Source organism: Microtus ochrogaster, chromosome 2, assembly GCF_000317375.1.
Source record: "Microtus ochrogaster isolate Prairie Vole_2 chromosome 2, MicOch1.0, whole genome shotgun sequence".
NCBI classification, from domain to species: Eukaryota; Metazoa; Chordata; class Mammalia; order Rodentia; family Cricetidae; genus Microtus; species Microtus ochrogaster.
The window spans coordinates 59,057,515-59,074,739 of record NC_022010.1 but is presented as its reverse complement, the minus strand read 5'-3'; the positions used below and the strand labels follow the sequence as shown (position 1 = coordinate 59,074,739).

Sequence of the window (17,225 nt, the reverse complement as noted above, 5' to 3'; positions counted from 1 at the left end):
GTTCTCAGTGCACTGTGGACATGACGAGCCTGTGGAAAATGCAGGGCAGAATCAGGTAGAGTGGGGAAAACGATGTCACAAAGGGAGGTGCAGACTACGGGAAGCCTTGGCTGTGGCTAACAAATTCCTATTCGTCACAAAGCCTAGAGGATACATAAGCAGCAGAACAGCACTGCACAAACACGCAAATTCCCAGCATCCACATGGCAGCTCACGACCATCTGCGTTCCAGTTCCAGAACATCCAATGTCCTCTTCTGATCTCCATGAGTACCAAGTGCAAGTTATGCACACAACCATGCAGGCAAACCCCACACACCCATCCAATGAAAATAAATGATAATGTTTGAAAGTAAAAGCTAAACATACAGTAGGTTGGTTTAGAGCATGAAACTATGATTCATCTTTTAATGGCTGGGGGTATTTTAATTCAGTCCCCCCAAAAGCCTGAATCAAATGTAACTAAAACTAAATTCTGTGGGCGGAGTCATCCTTGGAGGGAATATAGACATTTCAGGTGCAAGTTCAAACTAAGGGAGGTGAAAACTAGAAGCTTAGAAACTCCTAAATTGCACAGAATTTGATTTCATTTGTCAATGGTATTAAAATTATTACCTTGGTATATTAGAAAATAGAAAAACAATTATTCAGTTTTCAAGCAGCAGTCAAGCAATCAAGTGACGTGTAACTAATAAAATGCTTCTCTTGGCCAGCAGGTGGCGCTTGACACTCAGTATAGAAAGCAGGTAAAGGGAGAATGAAGCCTACACTGAAGCTGGGCACAAATTCCTCTTTCATCTGTTCAGAACAAAGATTTCAGAAGTTTGCTCCGGCCACACAATTTATAACCAGGGTTTTGGCTGGTTGACACTGGTTATCAATTACATGATCTCTTTATTCCATAAAAATGTACCACTAAGGGTGACAGAGCACGAGCTGACCTTTCTTTTCAGCTTTACTGAACTTAGGAGTTTCTTTTACCAAATATAATTTGCAACATACTACTCTGTTGCCCTGTAAATGTTTGGGCATCCTTTTCTTCTGCAGCTTTGTTTTTACCCCTGTGAGCAAAATTGGTGCAAATATATATATATATATATGAAAATCCCAATGTCACCATTTAAAGGTTCCTGACTCGATCGATTATTTGACTTGAACTTCACTCTCTTCCTGTTATAATGGGTCCCAGTAGCTGGAATGTTGTGGGAAGTGTGTGCAACCACGTGGGGCTGCAGTGTAGGTATGAGCTATGCCTTTCACACTGGGAGACAGGGCATGACGTTAGGATGCCCAAGGATTCTGACTGACTTTGGGTACTCTCACAACATGGGTGGCCTGTGTGGGTGCTGCTAGAGGTAAGAGACAGTCACTCTACACGCAGGTAGGGTGTGTACTACACACGAGTAGGGTGTGTACAAGGTGGGAGAGAAGCCATAGCTGCTGCGCTTGGAGAGGAGGAGAAGTATGAACACTACTCTCTCAGTCGTAGGTGATATAAAGCCTAGAACTACAGAACTGGAGACCAGCATGACCTTGGATCTAGTGCGGTGCTTAGCATTGACTGTCAACTCAGCAGGATCCACAATCGCCTCTACGAGAAAATCTTCCAGCAATGAATTAATTACTTTAATAAAGTGAGCCTCTAGTTTGGATGATTCCGGTTGGGTCTAACCTGAAAGCCTCTTTCTTGTCATCTGTCTTCTAACTAGAAGATACTTTACCAGCTGTCAAGGACTGGCAATGACTAGTCCTACCTTGATGCAACACCCATGAGCCACAACAATGACCAGCATGGCAGGATATCCCTAAATGTGCAAAAAGAGGTACACACATGGTGGTAGCCCACAGCTGTCTAACTGTATTCAAGATCCATTCTGCAGAAGAAGAAAATCATTCGTGATACTAGACAAGGAGTCATCATATCTTGGCTAGTGAGGTCATGAACCTTAGCAAAGAAACTTGCCAGACCAACGTCCTTACTACATTCTAAATCTTGGTCTAATATGCCCATAGACAAGTGTTTCAACCAGCCCTCATCAGAAGCCTCTCCTTCCAGCAAATGGAGACCACCACAGGAAACCACAACTGGACATGATGCAGAGATCAAGGGACTGTGGGGAGCCTTGAATCCCCTGAGATAATGGATGGTGTCCATGAACTGTGCACCAAATATACTTTTCTTCCTTAAATTGCTTTTGGTCATGGTATCATAGCAACAGAGAATTAACCAAGATACCTAGTTACCTTCTTCATTTTCCACATCAAACTGTCAGCTACTGTTGACGCTAGAATACAGAGATGAAGAGCTAAGTGCGTGCAAATGATAATGAGGCTGTAGTCCACAACCCCAGAGAAGTTAGAACCCTCTGTCAGAAACAGCTAGAAGCAGGTGCAGAGATCCACAACCAACCACTGGGCCGAGCTCCCAGAGTTAAGGGAGCAATAATATGAACAAACAGATCAAGACCATGAAGGGAAAATGCACAGAATCAGCTGGCCCAAGCTAGTGGGAGATCACTGACTCTGGATTAGCTACTGGGGAACCTGCATAAAACCAAACAAGGCTCCCTAATATAAATGACAATGGTGTGGCTTAGGCAGTATATGTGGCCACTCGCAGTGTGACAAGGATCTAACTCTAATGCATGAACTGACTTTGTGGAGCCCATTCTTTATGGAGAGATACCTTGCTCAGCCTAGGCACATGGGCAGGGAGCTTGGTCCTGCCTCAACGAGGTGACAGAACAGAACCCAGGGAAGGTTTACCCTCTCTGAGGAATAGTTGGGGGTAGGAGGGAGTGGGAGGAGAGGAAGGAGGGGGAACTGGGATTAGTATGTAATTGATCTCTGATGTGGGATTCCCCTCTGTATAAAGGTTAATAAAGGAACTGCTTTGGGCCTATAGCAGAGCTATAGAAGAACAGAGCTAGATGGGGAAAACTAAACTGAATGCTGGGAGAAAGGAGGCAGAGTCAGAGAGAAGACATGTAGCCCCACCAGAGAAAGATGCCGAAACTTTACCGGGTAAGCCATTGCCATGTGGCAATACACATATTAATGGAAATGGGTTAAATTAATATGTAAGAGCTAGCCAATAAGAAGTAGAGATACATCCATTGCTGGTGGGAATGCAAACTTGTACAATCACTTTGGAAAGCAGTGTGCCGGTTTCTCAGGAAATTCAGGATCAACCTACCCCTGGACCCAGCAATACCACTCTTGGGAATATACCCAAGAGAGGCCCTATCATACAAAAAAGTATATACTCAACTATGTTCATAGCAGCATTGGTTGTAGTAGCCAGAACCTGGAAACAACCTAGATGCCCCTCAACGGAAGAATGGATGAAGAAAGTATGGAATATATACATATTAGAGTACTACTCAGCAGTAAAAAACAATGACTTCTTGAATTTTGCATGCAAATGGACGGAAATAGAAAACACTATCCTGAGTGAGGTAAGCCAGACCCAAAAAGAGGAACATGGGATGTACTCACTCATATTTGGTTTCTAGCCATAAATAAAGGACATTGAGCCTATAATTAGTGATCCTAGAGAAGCTAAATAAGAAGGTGAACGCAAACATAAAACATATAGTCATCCTCCTGGAGATTAACTTTATTCGGGCAATGAAAGCAGACAGAGACAGAGACCCAAATTGGAACACTGGACTGAAATCCCAAGGTCCAAATCAAAAGCAGAAGGAGAGAGAGCATGAGCAAGGAACTCAGGACCGCGAGGTGTGCACCCAAATACTGAGACATTGGGGATGATCTATCGGGAACTCAACAAGGTCAGCTGGACTGGGTCTGAAAAAGCATAGGATAAAACCGGACTCACTGAACATAGCAGACAATGAGGACTGCTGAGAAGTCAAGAACAATGACACAGGGTTTTGATCCTACTGCACATACTGGCTTTATAGGAGCCTAGGCAGTTTGGATGCTCACCTTACTAGACCTGGAAGCAGGTGGGAGGTCCTTGAACTTCCCACAAGGCAGAGAACCCGGACTGCTCTTCAAGCTGATGAGGGAGGGGGACTTGATTGGGAGAGGGGGAGGGATGGAGGTGGTAGAGGGGAGGAGGCAGAAATATTTAATAAATAAATAAATAAAAAGCTAAGAACCAAGTAGCTAATAAAGATATTCAAGTATTGATGAAAAAAATTTGACCTGGAGCTAATGAGTCCTTAGATTTGTTATGTTTAATAAGACAAATTTGGATTTTGATGCAGCTAAAAACTATCAAAGCTATCCTGGACCTATTTAAATAGGGCATCCCATCTTAGCCATCCTCTACTCCTTTTTAAGGAGATATTGTGGCTATAGGGGCATGTGTATTGTAAGGCATTATCTGCTTTCCTATGATTATCTAGTTATTTGTGAACACTCTCGATGGAAAGTTGGCTCAGGGGTGTACAACATCTAGCAACATACCGTCCCTTAAGCCTTTATAAAGAGATTATGGTAGTCAATGATGGGTAAGATCTTTTTCCCTCCAGGAAATCTAAGACAGGATGTGCATGATGGAATGTATGTACTGATGATACATAAGTCTGGAAGGTGGAAGAGAACAACCTAAGCCAGGCACAGTCATCTGTCATGTAACAGAATCTTAGGCTTTAATAAATAAATTTATAAAGGAGGAATATGTCAGAGCCCATGGATGTGGATCATCTGTTCCACATCTTGACTAGAGCTCAGGGAGTACAGGCCTATTCTTGCTCATTCAAGGTTATTACAGGAACTTGGACTATGGTGAGGTCACTGCATATCCTGCCTAAACAACAGAAGACTTAACTCAGGATATGGTCACTTGGTGTTTTAGGTATAGAAAAGGTAATTGCTTTGTTTGTTCTTTGTATCGTGGTAAGGAAGTCTTTTGCCTCCCCCCTTTTGGATTGGGATATATAAAGCATATGATAAATAAATGCAGGCTGACTCAGTATTCACTGAAAAAAAAAACAAAACAAAAAACAAAAAAGAAGTAGAGATAATGGGCCAAGGAGTGGTTTAAATAATATAGTTTCTGTGTGATTATTTCTGGCTGAGCCCCAGGAACCAACAAGCGGCCTCCTTCCAACAGACCACTGCTAATGAGAGGCTCGTGGAGGAACAACGAGGTGGGTAAGCATAATTACATGGTTTATACTTTATGACAGCCTGATGTAAGAAGACAGACAAATGAGTACTAGATATGAAACATGCTGAATCATGATAGTAAATTAGCCTATTTTTGATTTTTTTGGCAGTATTCAGCCTTCACCCGAATGTAGCTTATCTTGATACTGAGTGGAGCCCATGCTGCTTCTCTGACCTCCCCATCCCAATGTCTATGGACCCTTGTATGTGAAAGAGTTATTTTAAGGCAGTGGCTCCCAACCTTCCTGACACTGTGACCCTTTAATACAGTTCCTCATGTTATGGTGACCTCCAGCGACAAAATTATTTTTGTTGCTACTTCATAACTATGATTTTCTACTGTTATGAATCGTAAATATCTGATATGCAGGATATCTGATATTCAACCCCCAAAAAGCCATGTCCTAGGGATTGAGAACCATTGTCCTAAGGGCAATCAAGAATGCAACTTCATACTGTTTGCTGCATGGCTTTCAGTCTTCCTTCTGACCCTAGGTAGACATCACCAAAGGAGAGTTATTGAATCCATGTTACTTTCACGGATTAATTTAAAAAAGGAGAATTGAGGTGGTCTTTCAAAATTCTTCTATTCAGTGATTCCCATGTTTTGCAAAGAATTTTGATATTCTGAAAACATAGCTACATCACACAAAAACTGAGTTTGCTTTTCACAGTTATCTGAGCTTCCCCATGAGGAATCAGAGCAAGGCTCATTGCCAAGTCTTCCTTTATGCCATTCTTGCCTCAAATGCTCTGATGTCCTTCAATTTACTCTAAGTAGACTTCAGGATAGAAGTTCAAGGCCACTTCCCTTATGACAGGTACTTATTCTAAAATGTCCCTTGAGGCTTTCTCAGAATAAACTTCCACACCATTCCAGGTGTGATCAGGCATTGCTGAATTAGTGATGGATGTCTTATTGTGGTTGGCAATTTGAAAATCCTCATTAGATTTGGTAATTAAAGAGACAGTTTGGTAACTGGAGACACGGTTTATTTACTGTTGCAACCATGACTTGTTGAGTGCTCAGCATCCACCAGGCACTGACTTAGGTAATATTGAGTCATGGTAGGCATAGTTGAGACTTTCCCTGCCTTCAAGAACCTTACATTCTCATATTCCAGTTACTATGAACTTTCTACATGGTCTAACCTTGGACATCCCCAAAAGCAAACATTCAAAAGTCAATGACAATTAGAAACTAACCAGCTGTCTGTAACTGGGTAATTGACTAGCACTGAATCCTTGAAAGTATAATATGATTCTAGGACTGTTTTCCCATGCAGATTTTTGTAGAAACTGTCCTTTCAGTAAAGGAAAAAGACAGTGAAGATTCTTATAGTCTTTGAACAAGATTCCACAAGTGATGCTAAATTGCTCTTAGAATTGAAACAAACTGAATCTAAAATCCTGATTTAATTTGTGTGTGTGGGGAGGGGAAACAAACTATCAAGAAAGAGAGAATAAGCAGAATGGATATTTCCCATCTGTTGACTTCATCAGCTTCTGTTAAAATCTCCATCTCAATGATAAATAACAAAATCTGACTTTAAACAAACAGTAAGCTAATTAAGACTTGTGAATGGCACTATCAATATCCAATTGTCAATAGTGACCTCTAAGGAAGGAAAATAATATATTCAGAGATGGCCAAAAGATAAAATCAACTCCAATGTATTGGTGTCTTTCCAAAGCTTCAAGAAGTGAGAGAAACTGAGAAATGACTTTAAAAAGAAGAGGTATTTCAGAACAGAAACATCAGAATTTATCTATTTCCTCTTAGTTAAAATAACCACAGACTCTGATAGCTTTACTTCTGGCTTCTTTTATCACACCCAAGACTAGAGGCTTTATAAACGAAATAGATCAGTGAGATGTGCTTGATCAGCAGGCAATGCTTCAGGATGTGTTGCCCAAGTAATCCTCACTATCATTCCCAAACTGTCAAGATGCCAAACTAAAGGGGGAGGCCAGTCGTGTTAGCACCTCAGCTGGGGTCCTACCCGCACTGTAGATCTCTAGCAAAGTGGGAAGGTAGGAAGAGAAAATTAAACATTTGGTTATAAGAAACCAAAACTGACGTATGTTGGATTGAATCCCACCCCATCACTGGATTTTCCATTCTAATGAGTCTTTTCTTTTTATTGTTGTTGTTGTTGTTGTTTTCTGGCATCCACAGATGAATCAATAATTCTGAATATTTACTGTGGACCTTCTCAAATGCTGCTGAAGAAAACTAACTACATAAAGCTTAAAATGCTAAATTTGGGTGGCTGAGTCTACAAGCAGAGATATCACTCTTAGTTAAGAAAATAGGGTTGGGGATGACTCAGTGGGTCGTGCACATGCTACATGAGTGTGAAGACTCACGGTGCAGTGTCACACGTCTGTAATCCTCATGCTCCTGTGTGAGATGGGAAGTGAGAATGGGAGATGTCCAGAGGTTCTCAGGCAGCCCGCCTGGCAAACGTGGCTTTGAAAGACAGAAAGACCCTGCCTCAAACAAGACAGAAAGTGACAACCGACAAGCAACACCCAAGCTTGTCCTCTGACCTCCACATGTACTTGAGTGTGCACACACGCATGTGTGCTCACACACAGAGACACACTTACACTCACACCGAAGCAAGCAAACAATGTGAAAAATGAAGACAAAAATAAATGAGAGGAGAGATGGAGAGAGGAGTGACAGAGAAGGAGAGAAATCTAAGAGTGGAGAGAGGAGGGAAATGATCGAAATACATCACATGGATTACAGAAATGTCATGAAGATCCCCTTACTTTGGACAGTTGATGTACGCTAATAAAAATAAAGGTCATGGGATTTTTCTGTATGTCACAGTTCTTTCACTGAAATTCTTATAATTACCTATTTATCCATGGTAATGCTTATTCTTACTGAGTTCTCTTAACAATAAAAAAAATGCCTTTGATATTCTGTGTTAATAGGCCAGAGTTGTCTAAAAAAAAACACTCTTTACCTAAAATGTCCACCCCCAGCAAAGAAGCCTGGTGATGCAGGGGGCACGGAAGGAGTGTAGCCTAATTTTCGAAGTTGTGCACATGTGGCTCCCTGTCTTGAACACCTGATCTTAAACAAGCGCAGAACTGTAAAGCAGAAATGAATACCTGAATACATTATTCCCCACATGCCTTAGTACATTTGCAGATATTTTTATAGAACCCCCCTTACTCCATGTTTGCCTTCAAAATAATTCTCAGATGCAAAAGTAGCAAAAGAGAAATACAAAAAAGCCATGTACATTTTATCTGAGAAACCATATGGGTTGATTTGTATGTAAGATATCAGCAGATCAGGAGCAATTGCTAAATTTGGAAGGGTAACAGCTCACCTGGGGCGGTGCTTCCGCTAGCCTGTTCTGGTACCTCTGCACCGACTCTTGCAGTTGTTTCTCTTTCTCGTCTTTTGATGGTGGTCTTCTGCTCATGGTGCCCAGTGGGATAGAAGGCAGGTGCTCTGGCTGATTACAGCTTCACAATCAACAAAAAAACAGATTAGCATCAGAAGAAAGGGTAAGGTATAAGCTGACTGTAAAGGATGATTTACTTCGCAAAAGTGTTATATTTTCTCTTATACACACACAATTCAAATATAAAGCAGGGTTATATGACTTTGGGGGGCCAATCTGTCATCTTAAATTTCCAGTTGGCACGGGAAAGAGCTACGGAAAAAGGGGGGGCACATGTGTTTATGAGGATGGGAGAATACAAATTATTTTGCTGATGTCCACTTATCCTAAATTATATAAAACAAGTATTTTTTATTAAAAAAATGTTTCAATCATCTCAATACTAACAAACATTTCCTCACCCTGGGCCCCAAATTTGGTTTCAAAATCCTGTGTCCGTCCAAAAGATAACAAACAATTCTGTGTCTGAGACACATGGATCTTGTTTGGAATCACTCAGAGACAGTGACCATCATGCCATGCAGTGTTCAGGGACAGCTCTGGGGTCATAGAGGCTTGCACAGAGGTCACTAGATAGCCAGAGCAATCCACATGCACACATCTTTCCCAAATGACCTGTTCTCAACGGCCTAGTACTTGGCAATCATCCTGGCTCCGAGTTTTGTGTATTTTACAGCCATGAACAATTCTCATCATAGTTACAAAAAATAACTAAGCCTTTATTTTGGAAAGCTTGGGGCCATTTTGCTTTAATTTTTTTAATATGCTATAACTATGTTCTAGAGAGCTGAATCCATCAATTTTTTTTAAAAAAAAGTGAAATTGTCTAGTTTGTCTTGGTATCAGCACTAGATGCAGAGAGGAAAGAGCTGAACTCTCTGAGTGCAGTTCTGATTTGAGGCATGGCTCTGTGCAATAGCAGTATGGAATGCAGATGTCAACTTTTTGGGTCTCTTCTAGGTTATGAAGTTTTCTGCTATTCAGACAAAGAAGCAGGGGAGAGTTGCATCCCATCAGTAAAAGAGGAGGGGACAAACTTGCAGAAAATTTTTGTGTACTGGGCTTGGAAAGGGAGGAGGCTAGCAATGGGGAGTGCCTCCTATCACTGGAAACAGGGAAGAAAATATAAGACAGATGGAAACTGCCAGCTCTGGTTTTTAAGACTGCAAGTATGTATTTTTCTTGCCCCCTACTAACAGAGAGAAAGTGAAGAACTACCATCAAATTCAAGCAAGCTGTGAAAAAACACTTAATCCTACCTTCATGTGGTATTGGCTATTATTGTTATTTTCAAAGAAAGGTACTGCATAAACAAATCCAAAGGATGGCTACTGTATCTATAGCTACTGCCAACATGAACTCGAAGACATCTGTGGGGCAGTACCAGCACAGTGCTCTGTTTCTTGTGAGAAAAGAACCTTAAAGCCATGTGAAGTTTTTATTCGGAACAAAGAAAATTAAATCTTTTATTGCAATGAAGTGCACCCAACTGTCATCCTTCAAAGATTTTTGGTCATAAATTTTAAAATGCAGTACAACCTCTATGTATTCTGCATCCTTTCCACAATTCGGGGGTTTCGGGTTCAGTCAAATAGCAGGCATCAGTTTTGTCCTGCTGGGGTTTGGTGATCCCTGGATTCAATACAGATGAATGCATATCATGAATAAAATGGGAGTGTGCTGGTAGCTATTTCTCAGCGACTGTGACAAAAATGTCATTTCCCTCTGTGATCAAACTGGAAAACAAACAAGACTTCAGTAGCCTCAACAAGACTATCTCCGTTTTACCTTGTCGCGGCTGCTGGCCTTGAATGCTACCATGTGTACGATGGTTTGAATTATTAAATGTATGTAGGTAAACTGGGTTCCCTGGAATGTATAGGATGTTTTATGTCTGACTCTTGGTTTCAGGTTCACCTTGAAGTGGGAATCCCTAGCATGTCATTCAAGACTGCTGAGTATCTGAGATTTCTCCTCTTAGAAATGGGATGAGTTCCCGGGGCCTTTGTAAAAAATAAAATGGCATAATGTACAAATCCTATAGAAGAGAAAGCATGATGTTTCTGTCTCAAGTTCAATTTTTTTTACACAGACCATTGTTCATGCAAATGCCATCCACTGGCATTGACTTTGGGGGCAACGAAGAAGCAGCTTTGGACTTCCAGCTGTGTTCTCTGGACGTACAGACAATGGCACGTCTCATCTCAAGACTCAGCTCGTGCACTCACAGAGTGCATACACAACCATGTCACTTTGTTTAGATGAATTTATTTTATATGCTTCTATCTAAACTTAACAGGGCATATATCTCTGGGCATATGTCAAGCCCCATTCTTCAGGAAGGCAGGCCCACTCATCAAAGCTGAATCAGAGGAGTCAGTGAGATCACATGACAGAGCCCTAGTCTCCACTAGGAGTCATCCTATCTACACCACTGATCTTCAGTTCCCCATGCAGGAAGGGCCCGCTCTCAATTAGACGCTTTTACAGCTTGCTAAGCCTCCTGCTGCTGTTTTATGCATATTTTATTATAATCGTTTCAGAGGAAATGAAATACAGATGGTCAATATTGTGTCAGCGTGTTTAAAGGTTCAGAGGCGTCAGGAAACTATAAATAGAAGCACTTTCTGGAGTTTAGATTTTCAAGGTCCATCAGTTTTCTGTCAAAACAACTAAATTTGTTTTACCACCCCTTGCAAGTGGTATTATCTGGATGAGTGAAAGGGACAAAGTTAATGTAGTCCTCAAGACAATTCTGCAATGCTCTGAGAGGCATCACTAGTTGCTAAGGGAAGAGGGCATGAGCATGACAGTTCAGGGTTGCCGGGAAACTGGAAGTAAAGAAAACTGTGACGAACAGCTTCCCAAGCCTCTGGGTTTGTTTTCAGAGCTGGATAAAAATGCTTCAACAAGAATTATGACCCTAGTGTCACTATTAGCAATAGCGGTCCTCTTACCCATTGGCCCTAAAGAGTTAGAGACGTTTGTATAGAAAGCAATGGTGGGGAGAGGATGCCCCTGTTAAAAAGGAAGATTAACTCTTTTTCCCTAGGGAAAGACTATTAGTCTAAATGGGCTTGTAAGAACATTGACAGCCATCAATATTTAATCAGCCCTTTTTCCCATTTAGTCTGAAATTCTTCCTCCGGCAGAGAAAGTGATGAAATCGATATATGGCTTAAATAGTGAAAAAGAACACGTGGCTTAAGAGTACCCTCTCAAGAACACTCTGGTAAGATCAGGTTGTGTGCCCTGTGAACGACTGGGAAGACAGAGTCAGGAGGCCAAGGCTTCCTGCCAGGGAAGGGTGGAGCTGCATACACCCCAGGACCTGAGTTTTGTTACAGCAGATCTCCTTTAAAAGACAGAAAAATACACTAAGAAAACAATATTCTCATAGGTAGCAAGGAGCTAAAGAAGGGTTTAAAGAGAACTGGCTTCTAAGCTAAAATCTTGCTACAGCTAACATGTGCAAGGCTTGTAAGGTACACCTTGGAAATTCTACACTGATAAGGTATTATTCAAAAACTCATCCACAGTACCTGTTTTCCATGTTGTTGGGATTATTAGCACAAATCCACATGTCAGGGAATTCTTCCTGGTAATTAGAAGGGGAAGGCAGGACTCTCCATTTGAGACAAAGATCTGACCATCAGGAGAAAAACATGAAAGAAGTGAACGCATCATTAAAAAACAACAGCAACAAAAACAAGTTGGTTCCGAGATGCCCAAAGTAGTAACGCGTTCACCACACATCCCATGCCTGCTGGCACGGCTATTCCAGGCTTCTGTGAGCTATGCAAGAAGCTTGTCAAGAAATGTGCAGACACCATCACTGCTGCAGCTCCCTCCACGTTAGATGCTGTACCTTTGAAGCAAAGGAAACTTGCTAGATCTCATTCTCTTTTCCACTAAGAATTCCATTGACCTGACTCTTATATTCCAGCCTAATTCAGTCTGTTCCACTTTCCATGATCAACAGTGCTAAGAAGGAAGTGAAGATCTGTAAGTCATTCACACCTTGCCTTCTTCCGTCCATAGGGTCCCCTTATTCCACAATCCACTCTGATTTCTTTGTGTGTTTTCCCTTACAATTCCTCCTTTCTTTAAGATCCAAGGCACACTGCTGTCTTTAGGCTAAAGCCAAGTTTAATCCTGCATTCCCTCTTGACACAGAGGTAAACAATTTGTGCACTTCTGAGGTAGAAGCAGTTTGCAGAGCTGAGGAGCACCTGAACCACCTCCTACAGCCCGTGGATCTTGGGAGAATGACTTAATTTCTGTTTCAGTACAAAACATCTGTAAAATAATAAGATTTCTACCAGCATTTATATAAAGAGGAACTAAGGATAAAATGGCTTCCCAGTATTAATGATGATGAAAATAAACACAGAGAAACACTTTCTTGATCACTTAGCAAACTTGACACTTATTAGATTATATATTCACAACTTTATGATGTAACTATAAGCACCAGTCTCATTTTCTCAAGAGGAGATTAATTCTCAGAGTGATACAATGACTGCCCCCGTCCCATAGACCCCTTCACCACTGGAGACTATATTTTAAGTACTTGGCAGGTATCAAAGATACATTCATTATTGGCCATTAAAATTGTCAGCTGGCAGGCTGACATCAGTTACCTCAGTCATACTTTCTAAACATGTTCTATATGTTCCTTGTATTAAACTGCACTGCCATGTATTAGTTCAGGCATTTACATCTGTCCCTAGGTCTTCTATTACAAGGAACTCTACCATCATTGGTTTGACCTCCCCTCTGTTCTGGTCCTGCACCAAGTCATCCTTCATGGAGTTGCCTTCCTTCAAGTTACTCATCAATTCCCCTGAACCACTCCCAGAAGACATGGGAGATACTCTGCTGGCACCCATCTGTCTCCCCTGCTGAACTGCTGGGGAAAAAAGCACATTGTCTTCCATTCCAAGGCTTGAAATCATACCCAGTGCTCCGTGACTCTCTGCTGCTATCCTTCTACAGGGAATTTCCCAATGTCCGACTGCTTATCAAAGTGAAAACTAGGCCTAGAATTCCAGACCTCATAAAGGCATTTACCCAAGAAAATGCTTCTAGCTTTCATCATTTGGTCATCCTCCACTTATTCTGTTATTAGATTACAGAATCCCTGTTAGTCTTAGGCGAGTATTACATACAGTAGGAAAGTGTCTGCTTCTAGTCCTCCATCACAAATATTTCAAATAAGGTGCATCTCTGAGATTGACCCTCTTTCCCTTGGCCTTACCTCCACTCAGCCTTGTCATAAGGACTATCCCATACCTCTGTTGTGAAATCTCTCCTCCATTTCCTCACCTCATTTTTTTTTTCACTGCAGGTTCAAAGAACTCTGCATCCAACCCTTCCCTAGCCTGACTCTTCCTCTACTGTACTTACTTTAAACTCTTGTCTTGACAGAAACCTCCTTAGAAAGAAACACCATGTTTTATCCTCTTGTCTTTTCATCACCAGGACTTGAACATTTAGGAAATCACGACTATCTGGCAGCGTGGCATTCAGCACTCACCACACTGTAGGATGAATGGGATAGCCATGGCTTGTCTTCTTCGGCACAAGAGAGACTCTACAGACCTGTCCATGTCTTTGCTGTGTTGGTATTTCAACTCATCCCAAAACACTGTTAAATTTCTATTACCTGAAGGAAAGAAAACAGACAACATATAATACAAATGTTGCAAGTCAACACAGTCAAAATGATTAACTCTAGGGAGTTTAGATGTAAGCATATATATGATATGGTTTCAGCTGTGTAGGAGCCAATGCATAAATAAGAGATTGATGTGTTGGTTATCGCCAAGTCGGATCTTTAGAGATTAAAATATGTTTGCTGATTTATCTGCTCTTGCATTTTCAAATCATGGGCAGTAAACAGGCACCATTTTTAACAATGAAAATAAAGACAATAGCAGTTATAAAAAGTTACATCTTTATTGTTGCAATAAAATACAGTGACATTTAAAGTATTATTCTTAAATATTCCCAGGAAGAGCTGTGCTAATTACACTGTAAAGGGCACTTTTAAAATGACTGCCAGAAGTATTTATTACTCCTATCATACAGCTGGAGTTGTCTTGAATCCTTATATCATCTCTGGTTCTGGTTTCTTCCTGGACTGCTTTATGTTCCTCCCTAACCCTGAGTTCTATTCCCTCCTTTCTTGGAAACAGTTTTCATCTCAGGAGACCACTTCTGTGTTCTTATCCTTTGATCTAGGGATTGTACAGCTGTGAAAGCATTACAGCATTATTAGAAGAGCAAAAATTTGGAAATCATATAAACACCTATGTAGAACTGCTAAACTCCATTCTCAAACTGTGGTAGAACCCTAAGCACCTTGAAGAAGAGGGAGGAAGAGCTAAATGTAGTGTCTTACCAGGTTCTAAAAGCACAACTCGAGGCCAGCCTTGTCTACAAGAGCTAGTTCCAGGACAGGAACCAAAAAGCTACAGAGAAACCCTGTCTCGAAAAATCAAAAAAAAAAAAAAAAAAGGGCGGGGGGGATACAAGGCAACACCAGATAATGTTTTAATGTTTTTATAAGTTATAAAATTTGTAAACATATATTAGGTTGGACATACTGTTCTCAAAGTATGGAGAAGAAAGTTTTGTTTTCATTTTTTCCTCTGAGACTGTTTTTTATTTTTTTAATTAGATTTTAAAAAAGTACCAATCCGAGTTCACACTCCCTCTCCTCTTCCCATTCCCACCATACATCCTCCCACCCCATCCCCATCCAATCCTCAGAGAAGGTAAGGCACATTGCTTCGGGAAGGCCCAAGTCCCTCCCTACTATATCTAGGCTGAGCAAGGTATACATCCTAAGAGAATAGGATCCCCAAAAGTCAGTACATGCTGTAGGGATAAATCAGTCTGCCCCAGCCATGCAACTGTCAACCACATTCAGAGGAACAATACCACTCTTGGGCATATACCCAAAAGATTTTCAATCATACTACAAAAGTATTTGTTCAGCTATGTCCATAGCAGCATTATTTGTAAAAGCCAGAACCTGGAAACAACATAGATGCCCCTCAACAGAAGAATGGATAAAGAAAATATGGCACATTCACATATTAGAGTACTACTCAGTGGGGAAAAAAAAAACAAAAAACAATGACATATTGAATTCTGCATGCAGATGAATGGAATTAGAAAACACTATACTGGGTGAGGTAACCCAGACCCAAAGAGATGAACATAGTATGTACTCACTTATAAGTGGATACTAGCCATAAACAAAGAACATTGAGCCTATAGTTCGTGATCCTAGAGAAGCTAGGTAAGAAGGTGTACCCAAAGAAAAACATATATAGATCCACCTGGAAATTGGAAACAGACAAGATTTCCTGACAAAATTGGGAGTATGAGGGTGGGGGAGAAAGGAGGGTAGAAAGGGAAGAGGAAGGGAGAAGGGGAGAGTTGAGGAGAACCTGAGAGAATGGGATAGTTGAGATGGAGGAAAGACAGAGATGGGAGCAAGGAAAGAAATATCTTGATTGAGGGAGACATTATAGGGTTAGCAGAAGCCTGGCTCTAGAGAAATTCCCAGGAATACACAAGGATGACCCTGGCTAAGACCCTAAGGATTAGAGGAGAGGGAGCCCAATCTTGACTTGCCCTGTAGTCAGATTGATGACTATCTTAACTATCACCAAACAACCTTCATCCAGCAACTGATGGAAACAGAGGTAGAGACCCTCATCAGAGCACTGAACTAAGCTCCCAAAGTCCATTTGAAGAGTGGGAGGAATGAAAATTCGAGCAAAGAGGGCAAGACCTTGATGGGTTCACCACTGAAACAGTTTATCTGAGCTAATAGGGTCTCACCAACTCCAGTCAGACTGGGAAGGAAAGTTTTGTTTTTAAAAAATTAAAGGTTTATTTTTTTATGAGTATGGGTTTTTGTTTGCACATACATTTGTGTACCATGTGTACTTGGTAGAGGTACCTACAGAGGCAAAAGATGTCAAGCCACCTGTAACTATAGAATTACAGGTGGCCGATCTCTGCACCAGGAGAGCCATCATTGGGGTGAGTTTCTGACCCGCGGCAGCAGCCCGGGAAACAGAACTCAGAAGTTCCGCATCCCCCTCTATACTTCCTGGACTTCCTGCAGGGCCTATACTCCCTGCATACTGCCTCTCTCTTCCTATCCCACCCAGCTTGCATCCAGAACGCTCCCCCATTCTGCCTCCCTTCCCTCTTTGGGCACATAACATCACCAGCTCAGCCTATGTGGGCGCTGGGGTCAAATCATGAGGGTAAACAGGCGGGCGGGAGCTCCTTTGTTTCAATAGCCTGCCTGCAGCAAGCAAGGTAGGTGCTTTGTTTACGAGCTACCCAACCAGCACAGAGATCTGATTTTGGCACCAGGAGAGACATCACTGGAGCACCAGGAGAGCCATTACTGGGGAGTGCCATCACAGGGAAGGTACATCACTAGGCAAGGAGACCTGATCCTGTAAAAGAAGATCCATAGGGGAGCATTCGGAGGAAGAGATGGGCAGGCGCCAATGCAAGAATTCACCCAACAATCTGAAATACAACATGAAACCACCAGAACCCAGCGACCTCACAACAGGAGGACATGAACACCTTAATCAAGAAGAAGTAGAAAAAA

The 17,225-nt window shown here is 41.6% G+C and overlaps 1 protein-coding gene across 1 annotated transcript in view; it reads right to left on the bottom strand.

The window, feature by feature from the left end:
* Morc1 (MORC family CW-type zinc finger 1) overlaps window positions 1-17,225 on the bottom strand; it is a 185,884-nt gene that overhangs the window by 51,009 nt on the left and 117,650 nt on the right. The window contains exons 15-17 of the mRNA XM_026787615.1: window positions 14,112-14,240; window positions 12,115-12,217; window positions 8,495-8,633 (exon numbers count right to left, since the gene is read on the bottom strand). Of these exons, the coding sequence (XP_026643416.1) occupies window positions 8,495-8,633; window positions 12,115-12,217; window positions 14,112-14,240 (371 nt within the window). The remainder of the gene's footprint in view (window positions 1-8,494; window positions 8,634-12,114; window positions 12,218-14,111; window positions 14,241-17,225) is intronic.